Here is a 16964-nt window from a genome sequence, read left to right as displayed (position 1 = left end):
GCACCCCAAATCTCAGCCTGTCTCAGATTGGGGTTTCCCTAAAAAAGAGAAGGGGAAGAAAAGAAGATGGCGACGGAGAAAAGGGTTGCTGGTGGAGCAGCCATGAAGAAATGCAATAAATTCCTTGTTGTTTTATGAAAATTTACAACTTTGTGATAGAAGTTTATGAGTGGTTGAATCCAGCGATTGGCCGGCGCCGGTCATGTGGCCGGGCGATCGTGAACATGAACTTTTTATCATTTCCCTGGTGGTTATAATGCAGCATTCTTTTGGACACCACACCTAGGTCGGAGCACTGCCGTCCTTCAGGGCTCCAGCCTCTTGATATTTTTATACTTCAATATCAGCTCGATAGAGCGAGAGAGAGAGCGAGAGCGAGAGAGAGAGAGAGAGAGAGAGAGAGAGAGAGAGAGAGAGGAGAGGGGGGAGAGGAGAAAAGGCTGAGAGAGGAAAGGAGGGGTGGGAATTACACAAAAGAGAGAACCAAAAATAATTTTGATTCTTAAGTTAATTTACTTGCTGATCTGGGATTTTTAGTCATCATGAAGGCTAAATGGACAATCTGCCCAGGACTGCAGCCTGATACCATTTTTCAAAGCCAGAACTTACTCCATTTTCTATGTAAATGTCAGAAAAGCGAAACAACCACTCTCTCAAGTCTGGGAAGGGAAAACGACGGCTCTCAGGTTGGGACAATATTATCTGGAAGCTGAAGAAGAAACCGAACGCTCCATTTTTCCCTCCCTCTCCATCCTTTTGAATCCGGAGAAGAGCAAAATCCCTCAAGTTCTGCAAAGGTAAGGAAGATTCTACAATTCTTATTCTTTTATGCATCTTTCTTTTTGCAGGGGGTGGGGCTAAGGTTTTTCTCCCTCCTCCCCCCCCCATCCCAAGACCGGGTTGAACCCCACCTCTGGGCGCTGCTGGGAGAGGCTTCCCAGGAAATTCTGTAGTAGAGACTGGGGTGGCTGCTTCCTGGAGGGGGAGCGGCTGCAGGGAAGATGGGGAGGAGGAACGGAAAGGGGCCCATGAGGCCAGTTTTATGTTGTCTTTTTAGCTGGGGGAGATCTCCAGCGAAGGGTCTGCAAAAGCGAGGGTGGGGGTGTCTGTGCCACAGCCACGCTGGCCAGTCGCTCTGGCCCTCGTGGGTTTGTGCTCACCTCCCTCCATCTCTCCCTTGTCATGGCTTCCCTGACTGGCCCCGTGCGGTCCTCTTGCCCGGTGTGGGTAACGGCGATTTCCCGGCTGCATTGGCACGAGGGGCGGTGGCGCTGAGGGGCGTCCTGGTCTCTGTGGGGCCTGGAATCTCCGCAGAGGCCAGCCGAGGGCGAAGAGGCGTCTAGAGTGATATAAAAAGAACAATTTACAGAGAAATGTTCGCTATCTCCCGTTGGAGACATTTCTGAAATTAAAGGGTTGTGGGTGAAGGAACCCAAAAGGAGGGAGACTCCCCAGGAAGCTAGCCGAAGAACGCCCAGCTCTTTGGACAAGGTCTCTTGCCACTCCCGCCAGCCGGAGGGAGTCTACAGGGAGAGAGTTTTGTGGTTTTAATGCGGTAGGTTAAAGTCTTTTGGTCTCTGTGTGATTTGATCTTGTTAAGTGTGTTTTGTTGGTATAGGATGTGTGGATTTTGGTGGAGAAAATTGTATATCTGATATGGGCACATTTCAAACTTTCCTGGATTTAAATGCGGTTGGGAAGAGACTTTTAGCATGTTGTTTCAGGCTTGTACACAAAAATCCATTTGGTGTGTGGGTGTGTGGGTGTGGGTTTGGAGGGGTGGTGGGTGGGGTACAAAACAGAAAGGAAACCTAACTAAAGAATGGAATGGTGTGGTCTGGGAAGGCCTCCTGGAGGCTGGGTTCAGAGCTAAGCCCTGTCTTTCAACGCCCAATTTTTGTTCCCTGGCTTCCTGAGGGTGGGGGAGGGGAAGATCTCCTGGGTATGAGACAGATTCCTACAGTGCCTGGTAGGCTTCAGGCCGGTTGGTGAGGGTTAAGAAATGGGATGAAAGGTCCCCAGAGAAGCGATCAGTGACAGAGAGATAAGTGACTTTGGCATGAAGGACAGGAGACATGGTGATTTCGTTTGGTTTGCATGAATAAAGACTGTCTTCTTGTTTCTTAAGAGCCTGTGCAGGTAGTTCGGGCTCAGGCCTCTGGCTGTCAGGGATTTTAGGATCCTGGGAGAGTGTGTGGGTACATTCGCTTCCAGAGCTTTTAGGAAAGGGAAATGTAGCCACTTGTGGCACAAGACTGGGGTTCCCTGGGGGCCCAGATAAAAAGCTCTAGACACAGGCCTGAACCGGCCTCACTGAGACACCTTGGTTTCTTAGTAAGCGAAATTAATCGCCAACATCTAGGACGCTCGGACCCTATTTGCGGCGGGAAAATACCCCGAAACCCACTCAAACTAAAGGTTTTTCCCCCTTGTAGTCTTGGTGGGTTATAAATCGTCCCTTAGACAGTTTCCTCTGACCCAAATTATGCAGTTTGCTGCCATCTACCGTCCGTTCGGGGACAGGCGGCTTTGGCACAGCAAGTCGCTCGACACTCCCCGAGCTCTGCCGGTTTGCTTTAAGCCCCTGCCGCGCACGGGTCGGTGGGATTCCGGCCCACGCTGATGCCCTCTACGGCATCTTTGTTCCCAAAGTGTAGATTAGAAAGCGGAATGAGTCTCTTGTCACATTATCTTCAACCTTCTCCCATCTTCTGCAGACCCCCACTCATCCGAGCCCCAAACCCGAAGGCTGGTAGAGGAAGAGGGAGTCGAGAGGAGTAACACTGTAACCCACGGACGGGGGTACTGAGCCAAAGGGTTGAGGGTTCAGACTCACGGCCCTCATCCCCACCTAAGACACGAGACACGATTGGGGGCTGCTGGAGAGATGTGAGGCCAAATCTGTTCAAGGTTTATTTAGTTTTCTTCTCAGCCAAGGGAGGGAGGGGGTCTCGTCAAGGGAGGCGCCAACCAGGCAGTTCCACTCGGTTGTCAAAAGACAAACCTCGTCTGTATTCTTCCAGTTGGTTTGTGGGTTTTGCCAATTCCTACGCTGACGAGTCTGTGGTGAAGGAGTTGAACTGAATTTTCTGGAAACTCTTGGTGTCTGCAAGTGAGTGTTGTCCCCTCCCCCATTCTCGACCGTTTCAAGCGAAATCGACGCAAAAAAAAAAAAAAAATGCTTTGGTGGAAAATCCGGAGTGAAGAGAAATCATTAAAAAACCAAAACCACTGTAATTTCCTTTCCTGCGGTACCCCTCACGCCCGGTTAACGGAACCGCTTTCCCAGAAGGGGGTGGTGAGGGCCGGGTGCGCGCCTCCACTGCGGCGTTGGAGTCTTGGCCCCTGTCTCACCAGTTACTGATTAGCCCGGGCTTTCAAGCTGCGGGAGGAAGCTCTGGCTGCCCCTTTCAAGGTGCTGTGGCCCCCGTTCTTGGGCGGGGGGGGGGGGGCTCCAGGAAATTGCCTGTGGTGCCAGGCTGGCCAAGATGTTACTAAGGTCTGGCTGGGAGCTGAGCGTCTAGGGGCTGTGTAGGGGCGCACACCATTGCTGTTGCCAGGAGCCTTAGACGCCTCTAAAGTCTCAGCCGCTGGAGCAAATCTTTTCTTTTCTTTTCTTTTTTCTTTTTACTCCCTGTGTCCAGAGTGACTTTCTGGCGGCTAGATGGCCAGGCCCGGCTTAGTGAGTCGCTCTGCAGGAGGCCCCGAGGGATCTGGTAGGAAGGTCTGGGGCCCTCCTAAATTTTTTTTTTCTTTTGGCAACCAGGAGAAAACATAGGGAGGGGGAAGTCAGGTTAGTACAGGGCTTGAACCACTTCGGAGCTCTTAAGGTAAAGGTGAAGCAGAGGAGAGGAGAGAAGGATCCTCCTATAAGATCAGAGAGGATGCCGATCATTTGCATAATGGAAATGAGGTCTTTTGTACCTCGCGATTTGGACTAGTCAATTTTAGGGCAGAGTGTCCAAGTGCAGAACCTTTTTCCAATCTGTAGAAGCCATCACATTGCACTACTGGGGAACATGTCAGGCAATCAGAATCCAAGGGAAGGACTGGCTTTGAGAGATTTTTCATTCCCCCCCCCACCCCAGGTAAAATCGAGGGTGGAACAGGAGAAGGTACTCACTACCCAAGGAATCTGGGGGGGAGGGCTGTTATCTTAGAGAAAAGAGGAAGCTTAGAGATTGTCTCACCCGCCTCCTCAGACAGGCAAATGCCATTCCTAAGATTACCTTCCGGAGATTTTCTCTCCTGAGCTGAAAATGACTTGGGCAACGTTTCTCTGGGAGCTGGAATGTGCATGCTTACCCACGGGACTGCAGACTCAACGCACAGAAAATCACAATTATAAATCCTGCCTGTGGTGTATCAGCACAATCCCACTGATGTGTACTCAAGACTTGGTATATATATTTACGTCCCTCCTTCTGTGAGTGAGGGGGCGGCGGCAACCCTAATGGAGAACTGACTGGAGCCTGCTGTGTGTGTCTACGTATTTCCCAGTGAAGACAGACAAACTGAGGTGGATAGAACCATAGACAGATCCACAGAGATCTGGCTCCAGAAACCAGGCGGCCTCTGGCCCAGCTCTGCCTGCCTGCTCTTTTTCCCAAACAAACGGATCAGATGAATAAACGCTCATAAATACCTCTGGGCTTAGATAAGAGCGATGAGGCGCTATTTCCTTTCATGCCCGACTCCCGGCGCCCTGGCCCTGGCCATTGTGGCTCCATCTTCAGACAAGCAACCTGCAGAGGTGAGGTTAATTCAGGGGCTGCTGCTCTAAAGGATAAGGCAATTATTTTCCTGCCTCTATCACAGGAGAAAGCCTCCTCTTACTTGGACCATACTTTACATGAACAACAATACCATATTTTCTGTGATGAGTACATTGTGCCCAGGGAGAAATGCTGAGGCCCAAGGCCCAGCCTCAGTGGCAAGAAGGGGGAGGGTCCTTCCTAGCCTTGTTGCCCTGATAAAACAGCTCCTATTCCTCTCCCAGCATGGGCCCAGCATTTCTGGAGAACATTGCTGCTTTCTTCACCATTAGGAGGTTTGAGCTTCTTTTAAAAAACAAATCCCCCACCCCATTGGATTAAGGCTAAGGGAGACACTCAGGGATAGTCATTTTGCCACAAAAGGACAGCCTAGCAATAGGTAAGAGTGCTAGGAACTTCAGAGGCCACATTGCAGCCACATAAATCCTCCCTCTTGATCACCCATCCTCAGCCCTTTCCTATTATCCGTGGGCAGAGCTGGCCCACAAAATGGAATCCAAAGAGCAAGGCAGAGGTGGGTCAGCCTGGCCTGACCCCAGGCACCGGCTCACGCCCGATCCTCCCTGTCTCTTCAGGCTGGATATACTGTTTGCCCTGGTGTGCATTTTAGACTGTTAGAAATACATTGAGTCCCCCAGGTTGGAACCTGTTCTAATTTTCTTTGGATGAGAGGGGAAGAGAACAGAGATATGCTCTTCTGCTCCCAAGTTCTTCCAGCAGCTAAGAAGGCGACACAAACATGAGACGTGGGAGGTGGTCTGTGGGGTGGCTGAGAGGAAGGAGGGTTGTGGGTAGCTACAGCTAGAGAGAGAGGGCGTGCCAGTGTGATGGTTAGAGGATGGTTACTGAGTCCTTAGGAGAACCCAGCAGCCTTCCCTCCTTATAAAACCAAATCTAAACCAAGTCTTGAGATGGGATTTCAAAGGTATTTATACCTTTATAGAGAGAGTAGGAAAAAGAGAAGGCTCTTGGTCGCCAATGTGAGGGTCTGAAGAGTCAACATTTCTAAGACAATTTCTCCCAGTATCTAGATTTACAGGAACATCCTTGGTTCTAAAAATCTGTAGTCAGGGATTCTTCTTACATCATTTGGCAGGAGAGACGAGGACAGAGGAGAGGCCAAGCAAGGGTTGCAGGAAGAATAGAGATGCAAACAAGTAAAGTTACCTAGGCTGGGGTTTCACCTTCCTCTTTCTTTCACTCTTCCTCATCAGATTTAAGGACTACTAGTTTCTTTCTCCAGGGCCCCAGTCTCAGTCAAGACTGCAGCCAGGATGGTTGAGCTGTCCTGGGCTTAAGGACAGCTTGCCAGAGCAAAGCCTAGAGGAGCAGCCAGAGGAAGAGGCTGGGCTCACATACCCCTAGCATTTCCTTCTTCTGGGTCTTCTAGGCAGAGGGATCTGGCTTGCCCCCCTCTAGGCTGGAGAATTGGGTTGAAGTCGTGAATTGGGTTGAAGTCGAGAAACCTAAGCTTAAAAGGGGGGACAGACCTGATAAACAGAAAACGATTTTCCAAACCTGCAGAAAGAGGATGTTTCTTCTTTCCTTGTTTCTAAAATGAAATAAATAAGCGAACAAGTCCTTCCTCGCCACCACCCCCCCCAGCATAAAACCCTAGAAATAGACCTTCCCCCTTCAATCTCGCAACGAGATTCGAGGGTATTTACCCAGCCCTCCCTTGAGGGAATGTGCCCATGCAACGCAGGGGTTAACTTTTCTGAAAACACAATTAACTTTTCCCTATTCCTGCGTGGGGTGGGGGGGGTGTATTTATTTCGTCACTGGGGAATGGGATGATCTTCATCTAACTGCTTCCTCCTCCCTCAAAAGCACAGACGTCTCTTTCGCAGATCCTACGTAGGTGGATCAGGGCGCCTTGTGGGAGAGAGAGAGAGAGAGAGAGAGAGAGAGAGAGAGAGAGAGAGAGAGAGAGAGAGAGAGAGAGAGAGAGGAGGGGGGGAAAGGTTGATAGGTTTGTGCGCGGGTCCCTCGTGCAGGCTGCGCTCCTCCTGGGTGCTATTTGACAATTCCTGCCTCTGCTATTGGTCAGTGTTGGATCAGATGGTTGTATTTCCTTCTGGCCCTCACTGGCACCTCGCCATCCCCCCTCAGCTAAAACCCAATCTCGGCTATACTACTAATAGGCGCGGCGCTCGGACTATAAAACACAACAAATCATAAACCCGGCGGAGCAGCAGCGGCCGCGCACGCCTCCCCTCCCGATGAGTTCCTATTTCGTGAACTCCACCTTCCCCGTCACTCTGGCCAGCGGGCAGGAGTCCTTCCTGGGCCAGCTGCCGCTCTACTCGTCTGGCTATGCGGACCCGCTGCGGCACTACCCCGCGCCTTACGGGCCGGGACCCGGCCAGGACAAGGGCTTTGCGGCGTCCTCCTATTACCCACCAGCCAGTGGCGGCTATGGCCGGGCGGCGCCCTGTGACTATGGGCCGGCGCCTGCCTTCTACCGGGAGAAGGACGCGGCCTGCGCCCTCTCAGGCGCCGACGAGCCGCCCCCATTCCACCCGGAGCCGCGCAAGTCTGACTGCGCACAGGACAAGAGCGTGTTCGGAGAGACCGAGGAGCAGAAGTGCTCCACGCCCGTCTACCCGTGGATGCAGCGCATGAATTCGTGCAACAGTGAGTGAGACTTCCCGCTGTCCCGCGTGGGGAGGGGGGCAAGCAGAAAGGCAGAACTAGCGAGTGTCAGCATCCCCCTACCCCAATTCTCCCACTGGGAGCTAGGTGGGCTTCTCAGCAGATAGGGCAAGATTCGGTCCCCACCTCCAGATCAGTCCTCTTGCTTGCAGAAGTTGCAAAGTTTGCAAAGTCCCAGCTGCACAGTAAGGCAGGGGGAGTAAGTGGGCTCAGGCTATATTGAGAGAGCCAGGCCTGGATTGTTGATCAAGAAGAGGACAGGGGACTCGGTCCCTGGTCTTGTTTTCCTCTATGTTCTCCCCTTCTCTTGTCCGGATGAAGGGGCGGGGGCGTCCCAACACCCAAAGACCACTCCATTAAAAACAAGAGTGCGTCATGAAAGGGGAGGGGTAGCTCGACTCCGGCAAGGGCGAGTTTACTGTGTCCTGGATTGTGTTTCCCTGGGGCTGGAGGTGGGGGTGGCGAACTGGGGAAGGGGAACTAGGGAGCTGTAAGACACTACCACAGGGGTGATATAGTCTGAGGAAGGAAGAATAAGAGGGGACAGGCGGAGGGAGTGGGAAGACCAAACTGGCGCCTGGGTTTCAGGTTGGATTATTTGTCGGCTTCAAGTCCCAATTGATGTCCATTAGCGGGACACGAAAGTGAGGAGCTGTTAATGCGGACTATGAATCGATCCACGTCATTATGGATTAAGGGCCAGAATCTATCATCGAGTAGGGCAGGGAGAGCTGGATGGATGGAAAGGAAGGGAAAGAAAAGATACAGCTCGTAGGAGACACACCTGGCCAGCCCCTCCCCCAAGCTCAGGTGGGAGTCCAACTGCCCCTCCCTTCCCCCCACTGAAAGTCTAGACAGAAAGAAAGCACAGGCCTCAGAGTCCAGGAGGGAATCTGGAGGGGGCGCTGGAGGAGTAGGAAACGGGGACCAGGGACTGGGAGGGGAAAGACTACTCCCGACAGGCTAGCTTTACATTTGAGGGCCGGGTGGGGGAGGGGCTATGGGCTTGGTGTGGTGACCCCAGGCCTCAGTTTCTCCTCTCTGCGTAACAGGTTCCTCTTTTGGGCCCAGCGGTCGGCGAGGCCGCCAGACCTATACACGCTACCAGACTCTGGAGCTGGAGAAGGAATTTCACTATAATCGCTACCTGACCCGCCGGCGGCGCATAGAGATCGCGCACGCCCTGTGCCTGACCGAGCGGCAGATCAAGATCTGGTTTCAGAACCGGCGCATGAAGTGGAAAAAGGAGAGCAAACTGCTCAGTGCGTCTCAGCTCAGTGCGGAGGAGGAGGAAGAAAAACCAGCCGAGTGAAGGTGCTGCAAAAGGGAGGGGGGACGCGAAGTGAGAGGTCTGTGGGGGAACTTAGGGCACCCGAAAGCCCCAGAAGGCTCTGCGGTCGGGGGAGTCTGGGGACTTGCTGTCCAGAGCACGACGGGCGGGGCCCAGCGCTCTCCTGGATGTCCCCCTTCTGCAGAGCTCTTCCTGGGCGCTTGGGGGATGCCCACCCAGCACCCCAGCGCCTCCTCCCTCCCCGAAGAACCCACCTAGGCCTCATCAGGCTCTCTGGTGAGAACTGAGAATCGGACTCACTTGGTGTCTCCTGGAAGCAGAGCAGAATGCTCGTGTCCTTGTCGAGTCTTATTTCGTCCATGTCCCCCGTGCACGGTTCAATGGTAGATTCGCTGTCCCCTCAGCAGGGACTTTGAAAGACTCCCTGACCCCAGACTTGTCTCTCCTCCCCCCTCCCCAAAGCCACTGGAAGGAGCACATACTACCTAGAAGTAAGAAGAGGAGCCTCAGAAGAAAACAAAGTTCTATTTTATTAATTTTCTATGTGTTGTGTTTGTAGTCTTGTCTTAGCTCTGGACGTGAAATACTTCGGTAATAATATTAATATTATTAATAATGATTATGATGATGATAATAATAAAAATGTGAAAACTCGCAGCTCAATCACATCCGATCTTTCCCTGTCATTGTTCCCCCTCCATAGCCCCCCCCAGCCGCCCTGTCACCCCTGGGCCTGAACTGCAAAGACAAGAACCATGGTCCGCCCGGGGCCTTCCCTGCCTTCAGCCTCAATTCGGAAGTTACAGTTGAGATGCAAGCAGGGAGCCAGAGCGGAGGCCAGGGACCGGGCCTCCCCGGCCCCAGCGTTGGCTGTGTCTCTCTGATGCTAAATTCACAATTGCCTCTCCCATTCAGACGTGCGAGATGGAGAAACCCTTTTCCCTCTCGTGCTCTAAGCTTGCCTCCGTTGTGAGACTCTGGAGGGGTGCCACTTGAGGTCTCCTTGCCCAGAGCTCTGGAGAGACGGAGCTGGGCGGGTCTAGGCGCTCTGCAGCGGGCTTTTTTTTTTTTTTTTTTTTTTTTCCTGTCCTCTTCGAGCCAAGGCCCCTGGCCTTTGGCCCGCCCACATGGCTGTCTCTGCCGGCCTTGGCCCTCGGATCCCCGGCCTATTGCTCCGGAGACTGAAAAATGAGGCCACTGGGCATCTCTCCATAGCTCATCTACAGGCTGCAGGGTGCCCCTTCTCATATTAAGTAGGAGCTCGGTGGCCGGGAAGAGGATGAGAAGCCGGCAGCAGAAAGCTGCAAGGGCCCGACTTTATCTTGCTCTTCGGAGACCTGAGGGCCGGGGTCCAGGTGATGGGGCTTTTAGTCTCACCTTCTCAACGCAAAATGGCTCGTTTTCTCTTTACTGCCACCCACACCCAAGCCGCAAAGCTTCAGGCCCCATTTTCTTTTCTTCCTCTTCCCTCCACCCCCCCTTTTTTTTATTTTTAAAGAAAATAGCCGTCTGGCAGAAGGGGCCCAGCTGCGGAGATCTCGGGCCGCCCAGCGAGCTCAGCAAGGGGCCGCGGGTCTTCCGAACCCCTTCCCGGGGAAGGCGGGAAGGCCGATGAGCGAATTCTCCAATTATTAGCCACCAGCAACTCAAGGCTTCGGATCTGGCCTCCGAATGAGATAGCTGGCATCTGGCGAGCTTGTTAAAGGGGATCTGTCTAAACCCCAAATTCCCGCATAAGAGTTACCACCCAGACCTTAACCGCCCAGGCCGTTGTGTTGCTGCTCTAGTCTTTGCCCGGCCGTGTTTCTCTTCTAGGGTTCCTGTCCATCTCGGTTCCTAGGCCCAGGTTAAGGCTGAGAGATCAGAACGAAAAATCCAAACTTCCCAGGGGCCTAGGAGAACGAAGAGCTTCCCTGCCTGGATTTTCCAGCCTCACTCCAGCCTAGTTCTGCGGCTCTATCATACTGTGGACCCGCCGCTGAATCCTAGCCAGGAAGCAGGCCTGGCTGAGCTAACAAAAAGTCTTATAATTGTTTTTCACACACAACTTCTAACCCTTACTCACATTTTCTTACCCAAGTTGGGGACTGGCAGAGCTTAAGGAGGGAAGATCAGGCAGCTACATCTTTGATCATATTATGCAGAGTTAAAATAATAATGTCAGAGAGACCATAAATACAGGGGATAGCCACACCCTGACAAAGTAGGCAAAAGACTCAAATCCATCTTCCTAAAGGTTCAACCCTGTGGGTGAGCTGCGGGCCGGGGTTTCTCGCTTGCTTGGCTGTTGCACAGAGCCAGCAAAGAGGTTGACGCCGCCGCCATGGCGGTCTGCGGCCCGCGCTCCCGTCAATCGCCGGGAGGTGGCGCGCTCTGCTCAGAGGCCAACGTCAACCTTCTCCCTGTTTTTCCCCCTTCTCACTTTCTCCCCCCTCTCGGAGGCTCGCATTGAATCGGCCCTAACGATTCTCCGATCGTCATTATTTGTAACCATAGAGCATGAATTACCTCTTGAGGTCATCAGCGAGAATTTACGACTGGTCAACAAAAGCACGTGATTCCCTAACGCCCCCCCATCCCCCTTCCAACCCCCCCCATATTTGGCCGCATACATAGCAAAACGAAGTACAGTGCATCGCTATAATTCATTAATACATCATAAATCGTGAAGCACAGGGTTATAACGACCACGATCCACAAATCAAGCCCTCCAAAATCACCCAAATGAGCTCGTACTTTGTAAACTCCTTCTCGGGGCGTTATCCAAATGGCCCGGACTATCAGTTGCTAAATTATGGCAGCGGCAGCTCTCTGAGCGGCTCTTACAGGGATCCCGCTGCCATGCACACCGGCTCTTACGGCTACAATTACAATGGGATGGATCTCAGCGTCAACCGCTCCTCGGCCTCCTCCAGCCACTTTGGGGCGGTGGGCGAGAGCTCGCGCGCCTTCCCCGCGTCCGCCCAGGAGCCCCGCTTCAGGCAGGCGACGTCCAGCTGCTCCCTGTCCTCGCCCGAGTCCCTGCCCTGCACTAACGGCGACAGCCACGGCGCCAAGCCCTCTGCTTCGTCCCCCTCCGACCAGGCGACCCCAGCCAGCTCCAGCGCCAATTACACCGAAATAGACGAGGCCAGCGCGTCCTCTGAGCCTGAGGAAGCGGCGAGCCAGCTAAGCAGCCCGAGCCTGGCTCGGGCACAGCCAGAGCCCATGGCCACCTCTACAGCCGCGCCCGAGGGGCAGACTCCACAGATATTCCCCTGGATGAGGAAGCTTCACATCAGCCACGGTAATTCTGCATCTCTTTTTGTGTCCTCTCCGCATTCCTGCCCTGTGTTGGGGGTGGGGGCGAGCAAAGCTTGGCTTTGCCTCAAATATAGATGCTCTTTTTTTCTACTAAGAGGGAAAAGTGTCCGAAAGGGTCCCCACAGCTCCATAGATAGAGCTAAACAGTGTCGTTTTCTGGGGGTAGGCATTAAAAAAAAAACCAAAAAACAAAAAACAGTTTGTTGCCACGTTCAGCTTAGGTTTTATTTACCTAGCCAGTCACCGGCTTTAGGATGAAAGATGGGATTTGTGTATTGTGAGGAAGGGTCTTGATTATTCTCGAAATTCTGAGACTGCTGCTAGCAAAGGGGAATGGGCTGGAAACGGAGCTTTCTAGGGCAAAAGTGCAGCTGCTCTCCTCCCTCCTGGGCGAGCTGCCGCCTGAACCCAGCCTAGGGTGAGGCACTGGGAAAGAGCCAGAGACAAAGCCGGGAGCATTCACTACCATCAGAAGTGGGGGCTTCTGCAGAAGGGGGGGGGAATGAAGAAATAGAGGCTGGATGCGGGCATCTGGAGTGAGGAGGATGGGAGCTGGGGTGAGCTGGGTGCTGGGGACGCCTGGGTCCTGCTCCCCGCCCCCTCCCACTCAGTGCCCCCTCCTTTAACCGGAATAACGTTGCCTCCGGGCTCTCCTCTAACTGCTCTAGATATGACTGGGCCAGACGGGAAAAGGGCCCGGACCGCGTATACTCGCTACCAGACCCTGGAGCTGGAGAAGGAATTCCACTTCAATCGCTACCTGACCCGGCGGCGACGTATCGAGATTGCCCACGCGCTTTGCCTGTCCGAGCGTCAGATCAAAATCTGGTTCCAGAACCGTCGTATGAAGTGGAAGAAGGACAACAAACTGAAAAGTATGAGCCTTGCTACAGCCGGCAGCGCCTTCCAGCCCTGAGCCGATCCAGAGGAGCCCTGGGCGGCCCAAGAGCCCGCACCACCCCGAGCCCGACCCTTCCAATCTTCCCTGCACTGCCGCTGCCCGCTGGGGACCAGGTCCCATGAGCCTGTCACACCCGAGTTCCGTGTTACAATTTTTCGTTTGGTCTTAGGTCCTCCTATGGCTCCCTCTCTCCTGGACTGGTTATCTTGTTATTATTGTTAATAATAATAATTATTATTATTTCCCCTCCGTGCTCCCCACTTCTCTTGGCTCGCCCCCAAGTTGCCAGTGTTTCTGAATGTCCTCCTGTCTGTGGTTGCGCCCCTTTCCCCAGGAAAAAGAAAAGAAAAAGAAATTTGCATGTTTAATGTGACTTCCCCTCCCAGTCTGTGTTCTAACTTATTTATAAAAGGATAATGGCTGTGTATTTTGAGTTTCTGCTGGAAACTTCCATAAGGGGCAGCAGCTGAGGTTGGGTAGTGCTGGGCCCAGCTGAGCTGGCCTGGGAAATGGAGTCCACCACTGTGTCTCTTTCCTCTCACCTCATCCTTCTTCAGCCCCACCCTACCCCCACCCCCTAGGCTCAGGTAGCTTGTTCCTTGGGGTGGGGAGGCAGCTAGGGAAGGATAAGAGTGTGGATATTGAGAGGAAAAGAGCAAGAGTTAAGGGCCTGCTGCCTGGTAGGCCCCACAAGGCCTAGTCTGGAAGTGTATGGAATCAGAAATAATCCTCAGTGTAAAATGTCTTGTGGTTTTTCTCTGTGAATCTGTGGGTCTGGCTAGAAGGCCCAAAACTTGTAAATATGGGGGTACTCTGGGTCAGGCCAATTACTTCCTCTCTTACCCATTTCGCTTCTAAGACCATTTGTAGTGAGCGAGTGGATACAGTGTGAAATCTGTCTTTGCCAGGCCTGTCTCAGTGATTAGCTTTTGGTATGTCTGTAGCTTTCCTTGAAGTCGAATAAATGTTTCCCCCACCCCATTGCCCTCCACTTGTCTTTTCTCTGAGGGTCTGACTCGTTCACCATCCGGCACAACCTAGCCTAAGACCATCTTCAATACACAGAGGGCACAGGGAAGCCCACCAGAAGTCCCTCACAGCCACCTAACTTCCTGGCTTGGCCACTGATGCTTGGGCCAGGAGAGAGGCCTTTGTGCCTAGGGGACTAAGAGGTCCAGGAGCTTCACATGGACTTTAGCTGGACTCCATCCTGATTCTCCACCAGCTGGGTTGGAAAGTTTCTGGAAAATGCTCCAGGAAGAATAATTTGGGCCTAAGTTCTGAGCAAGGAGGCCTCTGGTCTTTTGAGTCTGGTAAAGGCCTGCCCAGATACCCTGTCTACTGTTCCAAACCCCAGTTCAGCTCTGCCACCCACTAAGGGGGGGGAAATCAGCTCAGTTTCAAACGTTTCTTGTCATACTTGGCCTTCTGTATACTTTTCAAGGGGTTCTCCTTTCCAGGGGCCCCGACTGACCTTCCCCTCTTGGTTAGGGTTCCTTCTGAAAGACCCCTGGCTCCCCTCCAGCCTGGTCCAGGACCAGGGCTCAGTTTTCCTCCGTCCAGTTAATCCTCCACCCTGAGCACAAGAGTCAAGTCTGGACACTTACCGGTCAATCCCTTCCAGCTGGGCCCAACTTCTTACAGGACCTGGGGGGAGGGGAGCGGTGAAGAGACGGTGAGGGTCTTGGAGGCTGTTTTGGACCCTCCTTCCCTCTCACCCCATGACTTTGTCCCCCTTTGCCGAAAGCAAACTACCCCAAAAGTCGCTATGACATTTAGATGTCAAATGAATAGGGGTTTTATCTCGAAGTTAGATCGTAAAAATCGCCGAGAAGTCAGACAGATACCCCTCACTGGCTCGAGAAAGTCACGTGAGGTCCATAAAGTTAGTTTTATGGTTTTGGGGAGTTGACACCGTGCGGTATATTTCACATTCTCCAGAATGTTAAGTGACACTTTAACTGCTCACTGTGGTGGGGAAGGGGGCAGAGGTAGGTGAGCGCTCTTCTAGCTTAGAGCTGCAGGAAGAGCCCAGGAAGGCAGTGGCTACAGCCCAGACCCAGTACTCACAGTAAGTTGCTTCCAGCTTTCGATTTCTCTCTTGCAGTTTTGGGGTTTGGGATGGGAGAAGGGAATTTTGTTTCCAGTAGGGCTGTAGAATGATACAGGGGAAATTTAAGTTTTTTTTTTTTTTTTAATACCTATTTCTGAGAAGTGGAGTCCCTGAAGTGAGGGCTTACTTCTGTAAGGCTTCGGTGAGGGAAGGTGTCTGATGTTTATTTGCAGGATCACTGGACTCTGTGGAGAAAGGGGGTCTTGTGGAATCCATGTTCCTTCAATGTCTTTGGAAATTAGGGGACAAGAAAGATGGGTGTGGACTGCTGGGGAAAAGGTTGGGGAGGGGGGCTACCCCTAAGCCCAAAGAAAGAAACTTTATGAGATTTGTTTGTCTGGGTTGTGTTGACAGGTCGGTTTACCTGGATATGTTTAGAGAAAGGACTGGGGAAGGCGGGCGGCTGCTGTGGGCTACCTTACCCTGAAATGTTCTCTGGGTTTTTAATGTCTGTTCCCTATAAAAGCAGCCCCTGCATTCTCTATGGCCTCCCCAAGGTTATCTAGAATGCGGGAGGGAGTTCAGTGCTTTTTACACCCAACTTCAGCCTGTTGGTCTCAAATTGATTTCTTTTGGTGGCCTCTAAGAAGGAGCTTGAGTCAAAATGAGGAGCAGATTGGGAGGTGGGGGAGGCGGTTAACAGCCTTCAGTTCCAAACCTAATTTCCAACCAGGGTTGTGAAGGAAGAGAGCTGCTTCCTTTCCAGGTCTGGAAGGCAGGTACGTGTAACCAGCCTGCCACAAATACAGCCTGCCCAGGAGCACAGATCCCCAAAGAGACCAAGGTGTTGTTCTTTCTCTTTCCTCTTCTTCCCTCTCCGGACTCTGGACGCTCTCTTTGTTGTGTAGCACCGTAAACCAGAGGGATTTCCAAATCTGGCCCCCACCATGGAAACCTTGTTTTCTAAAGAAAAGTCAGCCTTCTTCTAACAGCTAGAATCCCTTTACGGATCAAATAGATGTGACTCCTTCATGCCTTTAATTAAGAACTCTGGGGCCAATAACTCTGGTCCTGCTTCCCCAAAACTCATCCTGTCTTTGGGTTCACCAAGTCTGGTGGATAATTCTTAAAATATGACTTAGCATTTTGAGGGGCTTGTGGTCTCTGACAAAAAAGGGGGGGCCACAGGGTTTCCCTGTTTCCCATTAAGGGGCTAGTGATCTATCCCTAGCTCTTTCTCTGTTTTTTATTTTTTGTTTTGTTTTTGTTTTTGTTTTTGAGCTTACCATACCTTGCCCACATCCAAAGGCTTATTGGAGCGCCTTGATGGGCTTTGGGATGAGAGGAAAGAGACCAAGGGCTTGGGATCCCTCATCCTGGCTTAGAGATGCATCTCTCCAAGAAAGATGGACATTTACACCCCTTGTAAAGGACACTCTCTTCCACTCCCAAAAGATCAAAGGATGCCACCAACACTTAAAATATGAATACGCTTTGGAGGTTTGGCTTCTGAAGGCTTCAAAGCAGTTCAAAGAAGTGCAGAGGAGGGTGCAGCAGGATCAGAGTCTAATCTGGGGGTTCCATGGGAATCCTTTTTCCTATCTCCTGGCCTCAGTCTATCTTGCTATCCAGATCCTTCTCAGGGTCCTGAGACTCCAGATAACTAGGCTTGTCTCTGAAAACTGTCCTACCCACCCCCATCCCTTTGCTTGTCAGTTCTTCAAACTCTGATAGAATGCTCAAGGCCAACAGCCTTGAGACAACTAGGAAGCATGTTTGAATAGATTTTTCAGAATGGCAAAGAACAGTCCTGGTCATGGGTACCCACTTTGCCTTCAGAGATAAACCCTTGGAAGGACTGTAGGTGGATCTCAGAGAAAAAAAGCCCTAGTGTGCTTTCTCCTCCTGCAGCTTGGCCTTTGGGGGGCATCTGCAGCCAGGGCATGTTGGGGAAGAGGATGAGGTGTATGGCGGGGTGTATGCCTC

At 52.2% G+C, this 16964-nt stretch overlaps 2 protein-coding genes across 2 annotated transcripts; both read left to right on the top strand.

Annotated features, from left to right (window-relative positions):
* Positions 1 to 509: 509 nt before the first annotated feature.
* Hoxb6 (homeobox B6) lies at positions 510 to 9333 on the top strand. The gene is made up of 3 exons (XM_052197169.1): positions 510 to 797; positions 6920 to 7412; positions 8483 to 9333. Exons 2-3 carry the CDS (start codon positions 6998 to 7000, stop codon positions 8740 to 8742), a joined length of 675 nt encoding a protein of 224 aa, XP_052053129.1. The 5' UTR covers positions 510 to 797; positions 6920 to 6997; the 3' UTR covers positions 8743 to 9333.
* Positions 9334 to 11345: 2012 nt separating this feature from the next.
* Hoxb5 (homeobox B5) lies at positions 11346 to 13885 on the top strand. Its single transcript, XM_052195200.1, has 2 exons — positions 11346 to 12007; positions 12693 to 13885. Exons 1-2 carry the CDS (start codon positions 11446 to 11448, stop codon positions 12938 to 12940), a joined length of 810 nt encoding a protein of 269 aa, XP_052051160.1. The 5' UTR covers positions 11346 to 11445; the 3' UTR covers positions 12941 to 13885.
* Positions 13886 to 16964: the final 3079 nt, after the last annotated feature.

This window comes from Apodemus sylvaticus, chromosome 10 (genome assembly GCF_947179515.1).
Source record: "Apodemus sylvaticus chromosome 10, mApoSyl1.1, whole genome shotgun sequence".
NCBI classification, from domain to species: Eukaryota; Metazoa; Chordata; class Mammalia; order Rodentia; family Muridae; genus Apodemus; species Apodemus sylvaticus.
The sequence above is the reverse complement of the archived record's forward strand: the minus strand, read 5'-3'. Positions and strand labels throughout refer to the sequence as shown.